Below are 18,803 nucleotides of genomic sequence, written 5' to 3'. Positions count from 1 at the left end.
TCTCTTCCAACCTCAAACTCTCTGAACTAATTCAAAAACTAGAAAAAAATGAAACAATTTTACATGGGCTTGTTCCAGTATCATCCTTACCCGTATCAGGTTCATTCCACACACAGTCATTATTTGCACAGTATTACAGCGTGTAAAACAGTTACGTTCTACATAACAACGTACAAGAACCTGTACTGTGTTAATGCATGAATGGTACTTGAAGTAATCATCTTCAAGGGGAAGCCAGACTACCACTGAGCTATTAGAATAGTACACTCACTGCAGGAAATCTGTATTAGAAGAGATGGGAAGAACAAACAGAAAACACACATAAAAGGTTTAAGCATAGACACTGAGAAGGCAAGGAAGCAATTATCATTAGGAATCTCTATCTAGTTCCAAAAAATTCAAGTACATCTTTTCTAAATAGAGAATCTGAAGAGACTGAATAAAGAATCTAAACACTCAATGAAGGAAAAGTCACTTAATAAATTAAGTGATCTGCAAGGACAGGTGAACAACCATTGGATGCAGGAATCCAAAAAGGCTTTTCCTGTATGTGAGAAGAGTCTACTGAACTCGAAGATAAAAACACATTTACATGATGATTTATTTATTAATTTATTTTAGTTTTCAGTTAACCGCATGATCTGCTGTTTAAAAAGTAGCATGAGTAGAAGAATTGCTTCCTAATGTCATTGTTCACTACAGAAACATACTTGTACATAATGATCAAAAGCCAGGCTTAGAAACACGGCTGCAGTTCCCAGGCTGCCATTGAGGCCTAGTCTGGGAATGGAAGAGTCAAGAGATTGCAAGAACATGCGCTACTTTGGGCAATTTTTTATCTCAATCACATTAAAGAAAGTAAAAGCAATCCCCACCACAAGATTTGAAGTGGAACTATCAAAGAGAGATTCAGAAATCCTTGAAGTACACACTAGGCATTGTTCGAATATGTGAAAAAAGTGTTTCAAGTACCACTACACTCAGTGACATTCACTGTAAAAGCAAGTTGCCAGGAGGAGATTCTATTTAGAGATTAACTTTGGAACAGGGAAGACTCATTCTCCTTTTAATTTTGCTACATAGCCCAAGATAGTAGAACCGCCTCTGTCTGGAACTAAACACCTCAACATCTTATTCTTTCAGATTCTGCTCTTATTCCTAAACTTAGAACATGCAACTATCACAGTTCAATACAGATACACTGCATGGTAAGATTCAGTAGTTTGTTTTTGTGGGTTTTGGCTTGTTTGTTTTTAACTCAGAGAGTTAACAATCTTTTCAGAGAAGCAAGGGTTCCCTCTGCTTGTCTTCACAGTTGATATTACAACATCACTTATAGCCTTCCTTCTTTCCTTAGAAGTCCCAAAATTTGTTTAATAACTTGTTCTCCCGTACTTCCTAAAAAATATTCACTTTTACTTCTCTGATGAAATGGTAAATGGACTTAATGAGAAACATAAACATGCACAGCTAGCAACAACACATAGTTCACATCAATAGTAATTTACATCAATATAAAGTGTTAGAACTTTCATGCTGAACTACTAAATACTTTACTAGACTAAATCTATAAAGACTATAATGTTGCAGTAGAGATGGAGTCCTCCCCTTTAAACTAACAAGATCAGCTATAGATTCTAAATCTCACATGAGAGTAGACTATTTAGGTAGCTGCTGACCCTGCAGGCCAGAACGATTACCATTTTGGGAACCTCTTCTTACAATAACCAATTCTACATATTGACTCGCTTAATTTTCTTCCCCATTCTGTACTGAAACCGCATCAACCTTCAGTATTATATACTTCATATACTTAATTCAAATGAAATAGTTAAGAATACTAACTTTTAAGTTACTTTCTTTGAATGTTTGCAAAATTGAGGAAACTGTCAGTACTACAAAAAAACAAAACAAAAAACACCTGTTCATTTTAAAGCAAGTCTAGGATCTTGCTTTAAAGTCAAGGAACTCAATTTGCAAATGTAGTTTTTAACTGTAACAATTTGCCAACATTATGCACTTACTTGATTTACAACCATGCATACAGATTTGCAAGAATACTCTGAAGAGATAGGAGATTTTTTATTTTTGTAATTTACCAGCTTAAAAGCACCTGCCTCCAAGCATAGGAAGACATAACTTTAAAATACTGTAGATATGAGTTTATTTACATAGGTTCTGCACACATTTTCATTATTATATCACTACATAATTCACTTCATGTCATGAAACAGAACTAGAATGACTAGTTTATTTACTAAAATATTTTGCTTCTATAGCAGACATAATAACAGAATGCAATTTTACTGTTCAGCTGGGTCTTCTTCTGAACCAGTAACTTCACAAACAGAAGAAATACAGGTGAAAAATACAAAGCTGAATAACCCGGCAGTTATCTGCACTTGACAAGAGTGGTTTTACACATAGTCAAGATGCCACTAAAGCAATTTTTTGGACTCATGTATGTGTCAAAGTCATCTGCACTACAAAACAATTCATGATACCTTCCAGGCTGCCACAGAACGCTCAGGTTCTGGACCAGCAAAAGTAATCTTACATTGATCTGCACAACAGCCTCATGCAAACATCATTATATTTCATTTGAATATATTATGTTTTGAACACGTTTACTGAAACGGTGCAGTTTTCCTTTGACACTCCTAAAAGTGCACGTCCTACTGTGGAGAAGAACACATCCTGGATCTTTGATTTGTTGCAAAAAACACATCATCAATTAATGCTATTTTAAGTTAGAGACGAGAACACATACATATCAGCTAACTTAAAAAAACCACAACACCAAATGAAGTTACTTACCCATCATATTTATTAATATTAACTTCAAATAAGTTCTCCTTAGCATGGTTAGCATGTTCAGTTACTATGAAGAAATGAAAAAATACACACTTAAAAATTAATGTTACAAAATATTGTTATAAAAAGGTATATGCATTTGTTAAAATTGTTATTAATTTATTAATAAGGATAACTCTACTGCCAGTATGACATAAAATCAACTTGCCCATAAGCCGTGCTTCAAATAATTTTATGCCAAAGAAAGAATTGAAAAATAGGGTAAATGTAAAAAAAAATTTCACTAAAAACTGTGCAAGTGAACAATTGTTTTTAAACAGTAAAACTGAAAAAGTATTTAATAAATGGAGAAATTCAGTAGTACCAAAACTTAAAAAAATAAATAAAGGAAAGAACTAAACTACACAGAGATGCTTCAAAATCTATATAATGTTTATCAAGGTACTAAAACATTCTTTACTCACCGACAACATCAGTAGAAATAGAAGCCAAACTGAAAAGTGGAGCAACTTTCTGTTCATAAATCCTCTTCCCTTGTCGCTTTCCTCCATATGGATTAATATACACAAGCAACTGCTTTGGTCTACACTCTGGTATAGAACACAGTTATCTATTAGAACATTTCCACTTCCTCAGACAACATTCTAAATATGTTCAAAATTTTTATTTTAATGGAATAAACAAGTATTAGGTCAATACACTTACATAATAAATCCAGCTAAACAAAGCTAGACTTGTTTGGATGGTTTAAAGTTACCAAAGGCCCAAAGCACTATCTTTTCTGAGAATGTCACCTTTTAAGAAAGTTACCAATAGAAAAAACATTTGGAGATAACTGCCCAGGCCATATGTCTCTCAGATCCAATTTAGTAGGCACATAAAATCCATTTCTTAAATAACTTTATTGGAAGTCAGGCCCCACACGTACCGTATGGAAAAGAAAATCAGTAGTAAGAGGCACACACTCAATGCCCATGCAAACAAACATTTTTTGTTAAATATCTATTTTTGGTCTCTGAGCCTTAAGTCCTTACCTGAATCATATTTTAGCTGTACCTGTCTCCAGTCTCTTCTCTGGCTTTGGCTTTCAAAATGGAACTCAGACCTATACTGTAGTTATCCTTCCTCCAGTCCTGCCTCCACCCACCCTCTGCTGTTCCTGCCTGGCCCCCTGGATAGTCAGCATCACTTTGCGTTGTCTAGACTGTAGATAGGACCTATTGCTATCCTTCATCCTGCTCAGACACAGCTGAGGCTGTACTACTGTTACCCTTGGCTTGCCTTCTGTTGTGGAGTTATTTCCTTCTTACTATTTCCTGACAGATATCAACACAGGTAATTCCTTGTAAACTATACCTAGCCTTCCATAAAGTAAATGCCCAAGAGTTTCAGAAATTATTACTCAGAACTCTTTCCACAAAAGGTAAGTATATTATCCTGAAAGTAATGCCTCCTATGTATTTATTAGAACAGATATAAGGAGCACAATAACACTATTCGGTAGAGCAAATTCTCACCTACAGAACACTTTTTCAATGCAGGAACCACCATTAACTATGCATTTTCATCACTGACAAACAAGAGCATGTATGTCACACTCAAAAATCTGCATGCCCATGCAGAATCACAGAATGGCCTGAGTTGAAAAGGACCACAATGATCACCTAGTTTCAATCCCCCTGCTATGTGCAGGGTTGCCAACCACCAGACCAGGCTGCCCAGAGCCACATCCAGCCTGGCCTTGAATGCCTCCAGGGATGGGGCATCCACAACCTCCCTTGGGCAACCTGTTCCAGTGCGTCACCACTCTCTGTGTGAAAAACTTCCTACTAATACCTAACGTAAACCTCCCGTCTCAGTTGAAAACCATTCCCCCTTGTCCTGTCCACCCTCGTGGACACCCCAACCCTGCTCCCTCTCCTGCTTATATGCTCCCTTCAAGCACTGGAAGGCCACAAAGAGGTCTCTGCAGAGCCTTCTTTTCTCTAAGCTAAACAAGCCCAGTTCCTTCAACCTTTCCTCACAGGAGAGATGCTCCAGCCTTCTGATCATCTTAGTTGCCCTCCTCTGGACTCATTCTCTGCATCCTTCTTGTACTGGGGGCCCCAGGCCTGCACGCAGTACTGCAGGTGGGGCCTCACAACAGCCGAGTAGAGGGGGATGATCACATCCCTCTCCCTGCTGCCCACCCCTTTTTTAATGCAGCCCAGAACACAGTTGGCCTTCCAGGCAACTGTTGGTTTATGTCCAGCTTCTCGTCCACCAGGATCCCTAAGTCCTTCCCCGCAGGGCTGCTCTCAAGGGGCTCATCCCCCAGTCTGTATAAATACCTGGGATTGCCCCGACCGAAGTTACTGCACCCTGCACTTGGCCTTGTTGAACCTCATTAGGTTTTCACGGGCCCACTTCTCCGGCCTGTCCAGGTCTCTCTGGATGGCTTCCCTTCCTTCCAATGTATCGACTGCACCGCTCAGCTTGGTGTCATCTGCAGACTTGCTGAGGGTGCACTCGATGCCATTGTCTGCGTCGCTGCTGAAGATGTTGAAGAGCACTGGTCCCAAAACCGACCCGAGGGATGCCTCTTGCGACGGGCCTCCTCCCTGACACCGAACCACTGAACACAACCCTCTAGCTGCATCCAGCCAGCCAATTCCTAATCCATCTAACAGTCCATCCTTCAAATCCACACCTCTCCAATTTAGAGAGAAGGATGTGGTGAGGAATCATGTCAAAGGCTTTGCAGAAGTCCAGGCAGATGACATCCACCGCCCTTCCCCCATCCACCAAAGCCGTCACTCCATCATGGAAGGCCAGCACATTGGTCAGGCACAATCACCACTGCTGACACACACCACCCTCTGCTTCACTGTGCTCACATCTACTTGTCAGTCTCCGCAAATGGTCAGCAAGTGCAGATGAATGTCAGCAGGTGGGTCTTTTTTTTTTTTTGCACAGAGGAATTCCTTGACACACCTTTGCTTCATATGCACTTCGATGTCAGATGTCATTTTGTCAGACTGCCCCTCTGCTGCCATTTCCCACACAGCAACAACATGTAACAGGATGCTGGTGGGGAGATTCAACTTCTACTGCCACCAACATCTGCCTATGGCACTGTGGGCCAACATAATAAAATAGGAGACATTACTTTTGGAGCAGCCCTCACACACTGGTAAATACAAAGAGTGGATACGCAAAGCGGAAAAAGTCGCCCATAAGTGTAACAATTACTATAATACTTGCCCTTGGATCTCCAGAGTACCTCAAATTTCCAATTTTAAACTTGCTCCTTCTCAGAATCTTTTAAAATCTCTGCTAAGTTTCCAATGTGTCTCTATTTTGCAAAAAAGAGAAAATTATATCCAGGGAAAAGGTGCAAGACATTTTAATCCTGACTGAGAGTAAAATACACATTTAGTACAGCTTAGAAAATACGCATGATGCAAAGTAATGACAAGAGAAGTGAGACATTTCAATTCCCACCTCACTTACTTCATAAGCAGAAGCTAGCCTCAAGAGCTCAAAAAGATATCAGAGATCTCAAAATAATCTTAATTGACACACATTCATAAAATTGTGCTGTCAATGTTGGTGCTTCAGTTGAACTTACTCTGCATTTCAAGTAATTCTTTCAGTGCCTGTATCCACTGGTTACACAAGTACTCATCAGCACACCAAAACGTCACATCTCTGCACCGCCAGCGGTGATTTCGGGCTTTTTTCACATAATAAACTAATAAAGAGAAATACATAAATAAGGGGAAACACAATGAGACTGTTCTGCAAAATGGGAAATGCATTTCAAACACGCCTTGGAAACATCTGCCTTTCTGAAGAAGCGGTAATTAACCCTCAGTACACATTTCTGCAAATGAAAGGACTCAAAGCATAAAAGGTAAAACTGCAAAAATAAGTGAAAATATCCGCTCTAGGTCCTCACCTTACCTCATAGCAGGTACTCAACCACCAAATGCAATTCATTCTCCATAAACTGATACACAAGATGTACACAAGTTCACTAAGCATACACTGATTTTTTAAGCTATATTCAAGCCTGCGTTATCTACCTGATATAACCGGCCATAAGCTTACAAGGGTTTGGGATATACTTGTATCAGGTCCCATGTAACCAACAGAACAGGGTGAATTTAATTTCATAAAGCTGAAACTTGAGAAAAAGTAGTTTAAAAAAAATTGTAATAATAGAAAAAAAGTTTAAATCTTCTTGTGTATTTTGAACTAGGTTGATGAGAACATAAGTGTTCTTACTTTTCCATCTACAGTATCACCAAACAGTAATACTGAAGGACTGAATGTGAAGAAAGCATTCTATAAGATCAACCTTTGTTATGTGAGCAATCCCATTTGTCCCTGCTTTGCAGCACTGTTTCCCCAAAACAGTCTGAACATTTCTTGGCACTTCAAAATCACAGTCAGTAGCACAAACAACATTTATATGCACACATTCTGACAGTTAGGGATAATTAAAAAGAAAACAAACAAACAAACAAACCCAAACATGTAGGGGTCATTTTTTTCAGCCTTCTGACTTCCTAGTGAAGTATAAAGCAATTGTTCTACTGCAGATCCATCCAGCAGCAGAAATACAACATTAGCTAGCACTTCACGACGTAACTCAAATGGCATGAGTTCCTAAAAGAAGGGTTTAATTTTTCAAAGAAAATATAAATGCATGCTGAAAGATATCTTATATACATCTTTTCTGTTAAAAATAATATTAATTCTGAAGATTCCTTTCCTGTCTGCCCTATGATATCTCCAACAAAATAATCACTGTGTGCCTCCCGAGCCTCTATGTGCCTTACCTGTGAAAGCATGGGGCTTTGCCATTTTTTGCCATTTGCCAGTACTACGCTGTTTCTTGTTCAGTTCAGTTTCTTCTACAGCAATGATCTCGGAGGTTGGTACAAAACAGTTATCTGTATGAACACAAGGTTTTACACATGTACATCTTAAAACAGCACCAGAATGATTATTTCTATACACGATACAGTATCACAGAATCACCCGGGTTGGAAGGGACCTCAAGGATCATGTAGTTCCAACCCCCCTGCCTAGCAGGGCCACCAAACATACACATTTAGATCAGGTTGCCCAGGACCCCGTCCAACCTGGCCTTGAACACGTCCAAGGACGGGGCATCCACAACCTCCCTGGGCAGCCCGTTCCAGGGCCTAACCACTCTCCTTGTAAAGAACTTCCCCCTAACATCCAAACTAAATCTTCCCTCCTTCAACTTGGATAATAACAGTATCCAAGTAACAGCAATACATTTAAAGCAACTCATTCTTAAACACAGTTAAGAATGTAAGTAGAAATCTGCTGAATATTTCCAATTTCCTCTTGCATTTACTCCAAGCACACCATCCATAATCACCTATGCATTACCTTCATTAATATTTAAAATGACTACAATTTCTGTGAAAGGTAGATATTCTGAGCATAAAAACGTTTTTCACATGAAGCCAAAAATCCAGTAATGCTGCTTTCAGAGCAAAGAAACTGCCCCTCCAATGACCCCTAACCCAGATATGTGTCAATGAATAGCACAGGTTATTTCAAAGGACATGCAACAATCTAGTGGCAAAGACTACAAAGGCTATTTGCCACTCTCCAGTAAGTAGACAGCTTACAAAAGAAGGGCATTTATATGAATTCTTACATTTTAAAATCCCAATAGACTTTAAAACTTTCAGATCTCCTAAGAAGCAAATTCTAAATGTTATGTTTATGTACTGCTAAATGTATTTCCCTTTCATCAACATTAATTCTGAAAGACAGTGCTTCTAAAGACCTCTTTTTCTTACATTATGAAATAATTTTCTCCACCCACAACATTTTCCCCCCTCTCTGACGCTCTCAACACATTCTCAGTCTTCATGAGTCCTGTCAAACAGAGAAGTTAGTCTCATTTTCATTAGCACTTTCAAACTACCAAGCCTTTATCTTGACTTAAAAAAAAAACAAAAAACAACAACAACAACAACAACAACAACAAAAACTGAAATGGAACTGAAAATTCGGTGTATTTATGTACAAGCAAGCAGCACGCACACAAATGTATACAGAAACATAGAATCACTAAGGTTGGAAAAGACCACCAAGATCATCCAGTCAAACTGCTCACTTATCACCAATATTCCACACTAAACCATGTTCCTTAGTGCCACATCTAAATGTTTCTTGAGCAGTTCCAGGGACAGTGGCACCATCACCTCCCCAGCTGCCTGTACCAGCATCTGACCACTTTTTTCGATATGTTAAGAAAACATCCAACCTGAATCACCCCTGTTGCAACTTGAGGCCTACTGCAAGTTACATGGGAGAAGACGCTGACCCCCACATCACCATAGCCTCCCTTCAGGTAGTTGGAGAGAGCTATAAAGTCACCCTGAGCGTCTTCTTCTCCAGACTAAATAATCCCAATTACCCCAGCTGTTCTTAAGGCTTGTGTTCCAGACTCCTCACAGCTCAACTGCCCTTCTCTGGACACACTCCAGAGCCTTGGTGTCTTTCCTGTAGTGAGGGGCCCAAAACTGAACACAGTATTCAAGCTGCAACCTCACTAGAGCTGAGTACAGAGGGATGATCACTTCCCTGTTCCTGCTGGCAACACCATTTCTGATACAAGCCAGGATGCCTTTGGCCTTCTTAGTCACCTAGGCACACTGCTGGCTCATGTTCAGCCAAGCATCAACCACACCTTCAGGTCCATTTCTTCCACACAGTCTTCCAGCCACTCTGTCCCAAGCCTGTAGTGTTGTTTGGGGTTGTTGTGGCCAAAGTGCAGAACCTGGCACTTGATCTTGTTGAACTTCATCTCATTGGCCTCAATCCAGCCTTTCCAGATCACTGCAGACCCTCCCTACCCTCAAGCAGATTGACATTTCCTGCCGGCTTGGTGTCATCTGCAACTCATAAATAATATGTAGCTGTAAGAGAATTATAATATCTATATATTGCTATATGAGAAAGTAAGAGATATTAGACAAAAAGGAGCAATAGTTTTGTTACTGTACTCTACATTTCCTATAATTCTTGCTAATTTGAAGAAGTGCCATGTTGACAGTAAAGAATGTAAAATGAAAGATTCTTCATGACCTCTTCACAGTGGTGACAACAGCTCATTTGCTACTAATTGAGTTGCTTTTTTTTCCTCCTTCTGTCAGCAGCTCTTCTCAATTGTTGTATGCTGTCATACTCTATTGACAGCCAGAAATTACGCAAGCATGATATACTGGATAATGTTTAGCTTCTATGATAGGAGTAGCAACAGAAGTTATTGTTCTATTAGGCATTTTCTGTATTTAAAAAAAAAAAAAAAAAAAAGGAAAAAGTGAAAGCTTGCCAAACACACAAATAGCAAACAGATCAAGAGACGCTCTTCGGAAGAGCTAGGAGAATACACCCTGCAAGGAGCGACTGAAGGAATGAGGTTGTTTAGTCTGGGGAAAAGGAAGCTGAAGGAAGACCTTACTGCTCTCTTCAAATACCTGAAAGGTGATGGCAGTGAGAGTGGTGTTGGTCTCTTCTCACTGGTGGCAAGATGAGGGGAAATGGCCTTAAGTTGCACCAGGGAAGGTTTAGGTTGGATATCAGGAAGAACTTTACAGAAAGGGTTGTTAAGCACGGAAATAGGCTCCTCGGGGAACTGGTTGAGTCACCATCCCTGGATGCATTTAAAAACAGTTTGGATGTGGCACTCAGGGACATGATTTATTAGTGGGGAGTTAGGATAGTATGGTTAGGTTGAGGTTGGACTTGATGATCTTTAAGCTCTTTTCCAACCTGAGCAATTCTAAGATTCCATGGTCCTATGAAAACCACTTCCAAATCAGCATGACAGGAAGCATTTATTTGGAGCATGCATTTTAGTACAAAATACCTAACTTATATTAACAACTTTGGACCCTGAAATCAGCTCTACTAAGCTCTCCTTGATCTTCAGATATATTCTCCTTCTGAGAACGACTGTGGAAGTCCTGCTTTTCTAGCAAATCTCTTCACAGGTGTGGCAAGAGAAAAACCCACTTAGAATAAGTACTTCAGTTTAATATGTGCAGAAGAATTACGTATCCCTGAAAAACACATTACTGAACAAAAACATGAGGGAGAAAAACAAACAAAAAAAAACCAGAACAACAACAACAAACTAGCCTGATCTCACCTCCCCTCTGTGAACCTGTGGAATCAGAGAGAATCTTTCAGAAACTTCTATAAACACCAGCTATGTCAATAATGCCCTTCAGCAGCTCCACTGCTCTGACAGAATTCACCAATCTCCAGTATAGTCAAAAGCACACACTCCTTAATACAGCAGTTGTAGAGGGCCAGAAAGATGCAAAGCTCTCTCACATACAAACATGTTATTCAGAAATTCCCTACTTACGAAAACTAAGCTTTTGTGTTTGAATAGAGCTCAAGAATTTATATCAGTACAAATCACAGCATGGCTGAGGCTGGCAGTGCCCTCTGCGTTCCTCTGCCCAAACCCACCCCAGCAGGGACCCCCAGAGCAGAGTGCCAAGGGCCACAGCCAGGCAGCTTCTGGAGATCTCCAAGGAGGAGACTACACAGCCCTGGGCAGCTGTGCCAGTGCTCAGCCACCCACACAGCGCTGAAGTGCTGCCTCATGTTTAGACAGCACCTCCTATGTTCCAGTTTGTGCCCATGGCCTCTTGTCCTGGCACCAGGCCTCTACCAAAAAAAGCCTGGCTCCATTTTCTTCGCACCTTCTCCTCAGGTATTTATAGACATTGATGAAATCCCTGCGAGACTCCTTTTCTCCACACTGGCCAAGCCCAGCTTTCTCAGCCTCTCCCCTCAAAGGACAGGCTCTCCAGGTCCCACGTCACCTTGGCGGCCCTGTGTTGGACTTTCCAGTACATCCATGTACTAGGCACAGCATACCAAGCGTGGCCTCACCAATTCTGAGCACAGAGAAAGGATGATCTCCTCAATCTGCTACTGTACTTTGCCTAACGCAGCCAAGAACACCATTAGCCTCCTCAGCAGCAAGGGCACACTGCAGCCTTGTGTTCAACTTGGCACCTACCAGGACTCCTACGTCCCTTTGTACCAAAAAGAAGACATATAATTCTATCACTATATAACTTAGTGTTACAAAATCATAGAATAGCTTCATTTGGAAGGAACCTTAAAGACCATGCAGTTCCAACTCCTCTTCCACAGGCAGGGCTGCTCCCCATCAACTCAGGCTGCACCGGGCCCCATCCGACCCTGCCTTGAGCTGCTCCAAGGATGGGGCACCCACAGCTACTCTGGGCAGCTGTGCAAGGGCCTCACTGCCCCGTCAGAGAAAACGCTCTCCAACATCTAATCTACATCTCTCTTCTTCTAGTTTGAAATCATTTCCCCTTGTCCTCCTCACTATCTACCTAAGCAAAATTCCACGTGAAATAACACGCTTCTTTCAACCTTTCTATCTCGATTCAAGAGACTGAATCTCAAGTGCAAAAACGCTGAAGTACAGGTCAAATTTCTTAAGCTTAAACTCAAACAACCTCACAAGTTCATGTTTTCATGTCTCACCTTGTTCAATCTCTAGCATACAAAACACAATAAAGCCAGAGCAGCTGAATGTAGAGACATGGCAAATAACAAAGAAAAAAAGATAATCCAATCAACAATCTTCCCAATACGATGGCTGTGCCACTCATTGCTCATTCTGAGTCAGTGCAAACTGAGGTATCACCAAAATGACACCAGTGTTAAATGCCTACTACTTTTCCCCACATTAAGAAAGAAGAAAAAGCACACCACAAGGTAAACACTAACTGAGATTGCCTTCTGAATAAAGGAACTAAAGGCCACTAAGCACATTTTCTCTGTAGGAATGGGTTTTTAGTATATCATCTCTGTTTGCAACTCCCAAAGAACACTTCGCAAGCAAACCTGCTCAGAACCCAAGTCAAGATTTGTTCATTTATCACTGCCAACCATGTGTTCCACAGGCCAAATTCTCTATGAAATGCACTAGCTCAGCGTGCCAAAAGATAAAAACCAACTGTGATTACAACATTTAGTTTTCTGTTAAATAATCAGCTCAACCCCATAAGTACACTGGCATTCAGTTTTACCAATATGACTACTTCCCTGACTTAAAAAATATTAAGGACTAAAAACAAAAGACGTTTTTTCAGTCACTCTGAAAACCAGCTTCCTGTTACAGACAGCACAAACACTAAGGGTTGGTTTTTTTTTTGGTCCTAAGTTTAAACTTCCCTTCAGCTGGAGGCTAGAAAATAGTAAGAAAGCTCTCCATCAGAAGGCATGTTAAATTATATTGATTACATACTACAAAAAGTAGTATCTAATAAAGACCAGGATAAGTGAAAATTCTACGTAAGGGTACAAAGCATAATTACCAGAAGTAAAAAAAAAAAAAAAAAAAAAACAACACAAGAAAGTTGTGACTAGCATATTTCACTGCTAAAACAAGAAGCTACTTAACAAGTTGCATGTTTTCCCCCTAAGGAAAAACTAAAAGAAAATACAATAAGCAGACAATCAAAACAACAGCAAAGCAACCAGGTACATGTAGAAAAACATGTACTGGTTAATTAACCATTCATCTATATTTGAATAATGCATGTTCCACGGAAGAAGCAACTGCCTGGGTTATTACTCCCCATATCCTACCAGCTCAACACAGCCAGTGGAACCACCAAGACATAAGTATGGATCAGATTCCCTTGCCAGCCCCATGCCACCTGCAAACAACTGAAGGAAGGCCGCCTTGATGAGGGATGCATCAGCACAGTGCAGGTGCTGAACAGACCTTGGTGCCAAGCAAGCCCACCTCCTTCGTTTCTGTACTGTGTTTATTCAACTCAGTGTTCTCTACAATCCACACCGCCAGAATGGCACTGGTCTTGTTAACGCTTGCCCTGAGGCTTCCTCAAGGGGTTGTTTTAAGGAGAAAGCAGGAAAAAAACAGGCTGAGGGAACAGAATTTTGAAGAACAAAAAAAGAAGGTTAAGAGCACACAACAAACAAAAGTACACAGTCCAGTGCCTAGTTTGATTATAGCCCTCTTGCATGTACTTTACAATAACAACAACAACCACCAGAACAGGAAAGTGACAGAACAATCTCATTCTGTGTTTATAACGCCTTAGAACCAGGCGCGGTCCTGTCTTAGCCAAGACTTACAAATTCCATTAAGTACACACACACAGTACATAACCTACAGAATTTTGCACATAAAGTTTTATCATGTTTCTTGAAAAACAGAACGTGCCATCAACACAAGGAAATAACATAACAATAGAGAACAACTGAACAATGCAGCTTTGCATAAGCTACTTATGATTTACAACTCAATCTCATGTACAAGTGTTTCAAGGTTGAAAAAGAACGTTCTCCAGTGTACTTGAAGAGATGCCTAGGAAAAAAGGTGTATAGCTAGAAGTGAATGAGAAGCGTTTGAAGAAATTCAGATAAAGGTTTCACTCTGAGTTCATACAAATCCAACCAGAGAACAGGAAATGGGAACCTCAGCACTGAAGAGAGCTTTTGAAAATACGATACTGCTAAATAAGGTCCAGTAGGACGAGGGAAAGTCAACAGTACCAAAGAGTTAAGGATATAAAAACATACCACAGCCTGAATAAGCAAGTTATGTTTTCATTATCACCTTCTCAGTGACAGAATTAGAAGTAATATTGCTGAATTAATATTTATTCCTTCACAAGTGGCATTTTAACAGTGCTTTTTTTTTTTTTTTTTTTAATATTTTCGTTGTGCAAAGATGCAAAACCAGTGGATGTTCCCATATTTTACAGAACTACACTTTCCCTAAACACAACAGTCTCTGTTGCTTCCTATATGATCCTGAATTTGGATGTAGTAAGGAAGAGATGCTTATTTCAGTACTTCCACAGTACCTCTAACTAATAGCACTAGTTCCTTACCTGTAAAAGTCTGAAGACTTTGAGAAAATATGTACCAAACCACTTTAATTTGCACAACTAAGTGCAAGCCAATAAACAGAATACAGGCAGCTCTGATTTGATATTTTTAAAGATTGTTTCACTGCAATGACTACCTACTCAACAACAAAAATAGAGAATGCTTCTACTATATAATTAAGTCTCTATTTAGGCATTCTGTACAGTACTCACGTAGTTAAACGCTAAATGGAGGAAAGATACCAATCTTGGTCAAGCTACACCTCTGAAATTATATGCTTCTAACTAACCACCTTCCATGTTACAAAACTTATTTATACCATCATGTACGATGCTCATGTTTCCAATATAATTGCAGGGAACACAATGAGCCATCCCAGGTCTTAAAGCTGAAAAACAGAAAGATGGCAGTAATATAAAACTGCCATCTGAAGCACAAGCTCAGAAAACACACAAATGAATCAGAGCTTTAAGCAGAGAAGTTACATCATTTATTGTATTTTCTCTACATCCATTACAGCTGTGCTTCCAGAACACTTAAGCATTTCTATTTCTTCTCCCACTTTCTCTTTCCTCCTCTGATTCTACATATCTCAAAGTCCAGTAAGAACAGGAGAGCAGCCACACTCACTAACCAGGCTTGCCACCTAAACAATCTCCAGCTGAGTACCGCTTCAGAAACCACCCCAAAAAGGGCCTTGTTTATTATGTCCCACTCAGCCTCTACCACTTCCAGGATTCTGACATGCGCCCTCGAAATGGCTTCAGGACAGGCTCATATTTGGCTTGGCTCAGCAGAATAAACAAGAAAACTTGCTTGTAAACACCTGTAAACTTCAGAGGTATAATAATAGAGCTTTAAAGCTCCATGGCATTCTTTCATGGTGTAAAGCATGGGTGTCCAATATTTTGGCTTGCTTGGGCCGCATTGAGTAAAGAACAATTATCTCTTGCTGCATATAAAATATGTAATATAATTAATGCACGTAACTAAACTTTTTATTTTTTATTAAAACATTAACAAAAGAAACAAAACCATCAAATGGTAGGTTGGGCATGTATAGTCTAAAGCAAGTTATCGTAAAGTAGAAAGGAGCTGCCATTGAACTTGCTGTAGCTTATCAGTCAACCAAGAAGTTCAGAAAAGGATTTTTAGAAGGACTTCACAGAATTCAACAAAATTTTCTACAAAGGAGGGGCCACTTCACCTAGTGGGAGCAATTGTCCCCAAAAGGCTTTGAAACTCCGTATTTCAGGTAAGTTCCTCTTACCTCCTTTTATATCATTTAACTCAGCAGATTTGTCTTTGCAGTTTTAAGTTCATTTAGTTGCACACCTAAAGTATCAAACTACCCTACCCAGCTATATTGCTGATAAAAACCTAGACTAAGTCAAACTGCATACGCCCAATAGCAAGAGGACAACAACAAAGTATGGGTTTGATGTTATCATTATGAAGAGTACATATTCAAAAAACGTATTCAAACCATGGCCAAGTTGCAGTCATGTAAACTGCAACAACAAATTCATACAGTCCTCTTCTTTGCCTCTTCTTTCTTTGAACATCACAAATAATTAAGAAATTCTGATTTAAAAAGAAAACAACAGGAAAATATTTAAATAAAGTATGTGGTAAGGGAAGACTATTTTAGTAGTCAAGTTTGGGAACTTGCCTGGGACTGGAGATATCTACACCTCACCTTTCCACAACAACCTTCTAGTCAACCCTTCTATCGCTCATTTAGTTCCTCTCTTTCTCTGTCTCAGTTCCTCCATCTCTAAAGTGAAGATGACAGCAGTTATCCACACAACAGCAGCTGCTGTGAAAAGAAGGAGTACATGAAACATTTCCTGATGTTCCCATGCTAGTAGGGACGTAAGAATAATGGGAGTAACAATTCTATAAAAACCAAGAGGTCAAACAATGTGATAAAATGCCACCTAAAAAAATAGCAAAAAACTTGAGGCCATTGGTACACAGGTATTTTCAGAAGTCATCCTACAATTCTGTCACATCGTTTTGGCAGTAAACTCTCCCATCTGCAGTTTTTAAAGTCAGTCCTACTGAAACCGCACAAATGGGAATTCTATAAACAACTCTGTTAGCACATTATAGACTATTATAGTCTGTATTAAATACTCCCAGGACTGGAATGCACACAGGTTAAACCTTTTGTTCCATAGAGGCTTTCAGAAAGCAAACTGCTTCAAGTATAACTACTTGAGAAAAAACAAAACAGCCCCAGCATGGAAGTGTTTTTTTAGCAGTATCAAAGTCACATGGATGAAATAAAGCCACTTTTAAAGTTCCCTGAGTGCGTCACGTCCTACTGTGATTAACGTAAATGTAACATCAAAAGCTGCAGGCTGCCACGTATGAACAAGAAACAATAGGGCGAAATTAAACAAGCCGGAGGTTTTCTCATCCAGCTGCAGGTCGGGTTCCTCCCTTTGTTATCAGAGCCTCATTCCCTTAACAGCTCGCAGCGCTCGCATCACGTGCCGGGCTCCTGGGACAGCTCTAGGCTCCGCATCGCGACAGCCGACAGCCCCGGAGCTGCTCTGCCCCCGGGCGGCCCGGCGCGGCCCTGAGGCTCCGCTGCCTGCCACACTCCGAAGGGCCGCGTTTCCTTAAACCGCCATCTGCCTTCAGCGGCTGGACTCTGAACCCCAGACGCTGCGGGTTACACCGGCTGGCCCCTGACAGGGGAAAGCCCCCGACACGTGCGGGAATCGCTCGGCTCGACAAAGCGCCCCGCGCGGGCAGGAAGCCGCGGGACCCGGCCGCGCTCAGGGTCACGCCGCCCCGAAGTCGCTGCTCTGCCGACCCCTGCGAGTTCGGGCTGGCCCCGACGCGGGCGGCCCGGCCCGGCAGGTGCTCCGCGCCGCCCCCTCCCCTCCGCGGCCCAGGAGCGTTCCGCTCCCACAGCTCCACTCACCGGCGCCGCGGCGCGGCGGACGCGGGTCGCGCCAGGCCAGCAGCCCCCGCTCCTCGTCTAAGGTCACCTCCCAGCAGCGCTGCCCCAGCCCCAGCGAGGACGCGAGCCGGAGCCGCCGGCCGCCCGGGAGCCGCTCCATGGCCGCCGAGAGCCCGGGCGCGGCGCGTTCCGCTACCGCATGGCCTGCGGCGGGCCACCGCCGCGGGGCGACCCGGCAGCTAACGGCGCCCCTCGCCCGCCGCTACCCGGCCTGGCCCCGAGGCGGGACGCGGCGTCAGCGTCTACGCCAGCGCCGCCGGGTCGGCCTCCGCCGCGCGGGGCGGGGCCTGTGGGCCGCGGGGTCGGCTCGGCTCGGCGCCGCCCGATTCCGGCTCGGTCCCGCTCTGCTCGGCCCGCGCGAGGCAGCGAGGCCTCGACGCTGGGAAGTGGGTTCAGGTGCTGCCGAGCTCTTAGTGCTGTTGTGCTTCCTGTGGGAGGATCAAATACCTCTCAAAGCGACAGTGAAGCAATGAAAGGGTGATGTGTCTGCCTGAGTAAATCCACAGACCTCTCAGTGTAACCCTGCCTTCTCCTCTGTAAGCACATGTGTTTTCCTTTAGCACTGAATCAAATAGAATGGTTCAGTTGGAATACACCTACAGAGATCACCCAGTCCAACTGCCTGACCACCTCAGGGCTGAACCTCAGATAAACCTGTCATGAAGATCATCACCCAGATGCCTCTGGAACACTGCAGGCATGGGGCACCAACCACGTTTCCAGGAAGGCTATCCCAGTGTCTAAACACCCTCTCAGAAAAGAGGTTCTTCCTGATGTCCAACCCAAACCTCTCCAACACAGCTCTGAGCCATCCTTCCTATCTGCTGTTGGGTATCAGTGGGAAGGGACCACACCTCTTTCCCCAGTGCCCCTCTGCAGGAAGCTCAGGGCAGGGCAGCCCTCAGTCTCCTTCCTTCCAGGCCTGACACATGGAGTGTATTTCCCACTTCCCACAGGATCAGGATATGCCTTCCAGACCAGAAGAAATTGTCTTGTACTTGGCAATAATTCTATGTGATTAAACTCTGGAGTCTTTGCTGCCCTTCAGGTCCTCCAT

At 42.0% G+C, this 18,803-nt stretch overlaps 1 protein-coding gene across 1 annotated transcript in view; it reads right to left on the bottom strand.

Annotated features, from left to right (window-relative positions):
• CERK (ceramide kinase) overlaps positions 1–17,846 on the bottom strand; it is a gene marked incomplete at both ends in the record, with an annotated part of 42,746 nt that extends 24,900 nt beyond the window's left edge. Inside the window, 5 exons of the mRNA XM_079536802.1 lie at positions 2,818–2,881; positions 3,279–3,404; positions 6,425–6,547; positions 7,641–7,754; positions 17,708–17,846. Of these exons, the coding sequence (XP_079392928.1) occupies positions 2,818–2,881; positions 3,279–3,404; positions 6,425–6,547; positions 7,641–7,754; positions 17,708–17,846 (566 nt within the window). The remainder of the gene's footprint in view (positions 1–2,817; positions 2,882–3,278; positions 3,405–6,424; positions 6,548–7,640; positions 7,755–17,707) is intronic.
• Between the last annotated feature and the right edge of the window lie 957 nt (positions 17,847–18,803).

This window comes from Tetrao urogallus (assembly GCF_951394365.1).
Source record: "Tetrao urogallus genome assembly, chromosome: 1".
NCBI lineage: Eukaryota > Metazoa > Chordata > Aves > Galliformes > Phasianidae > Tetrao > Tetrao urogallus.
Note: the sequence above shows the minus strand (reverse complement) of the source record. Positions and strands in the feature narration are given on the sequence as shown.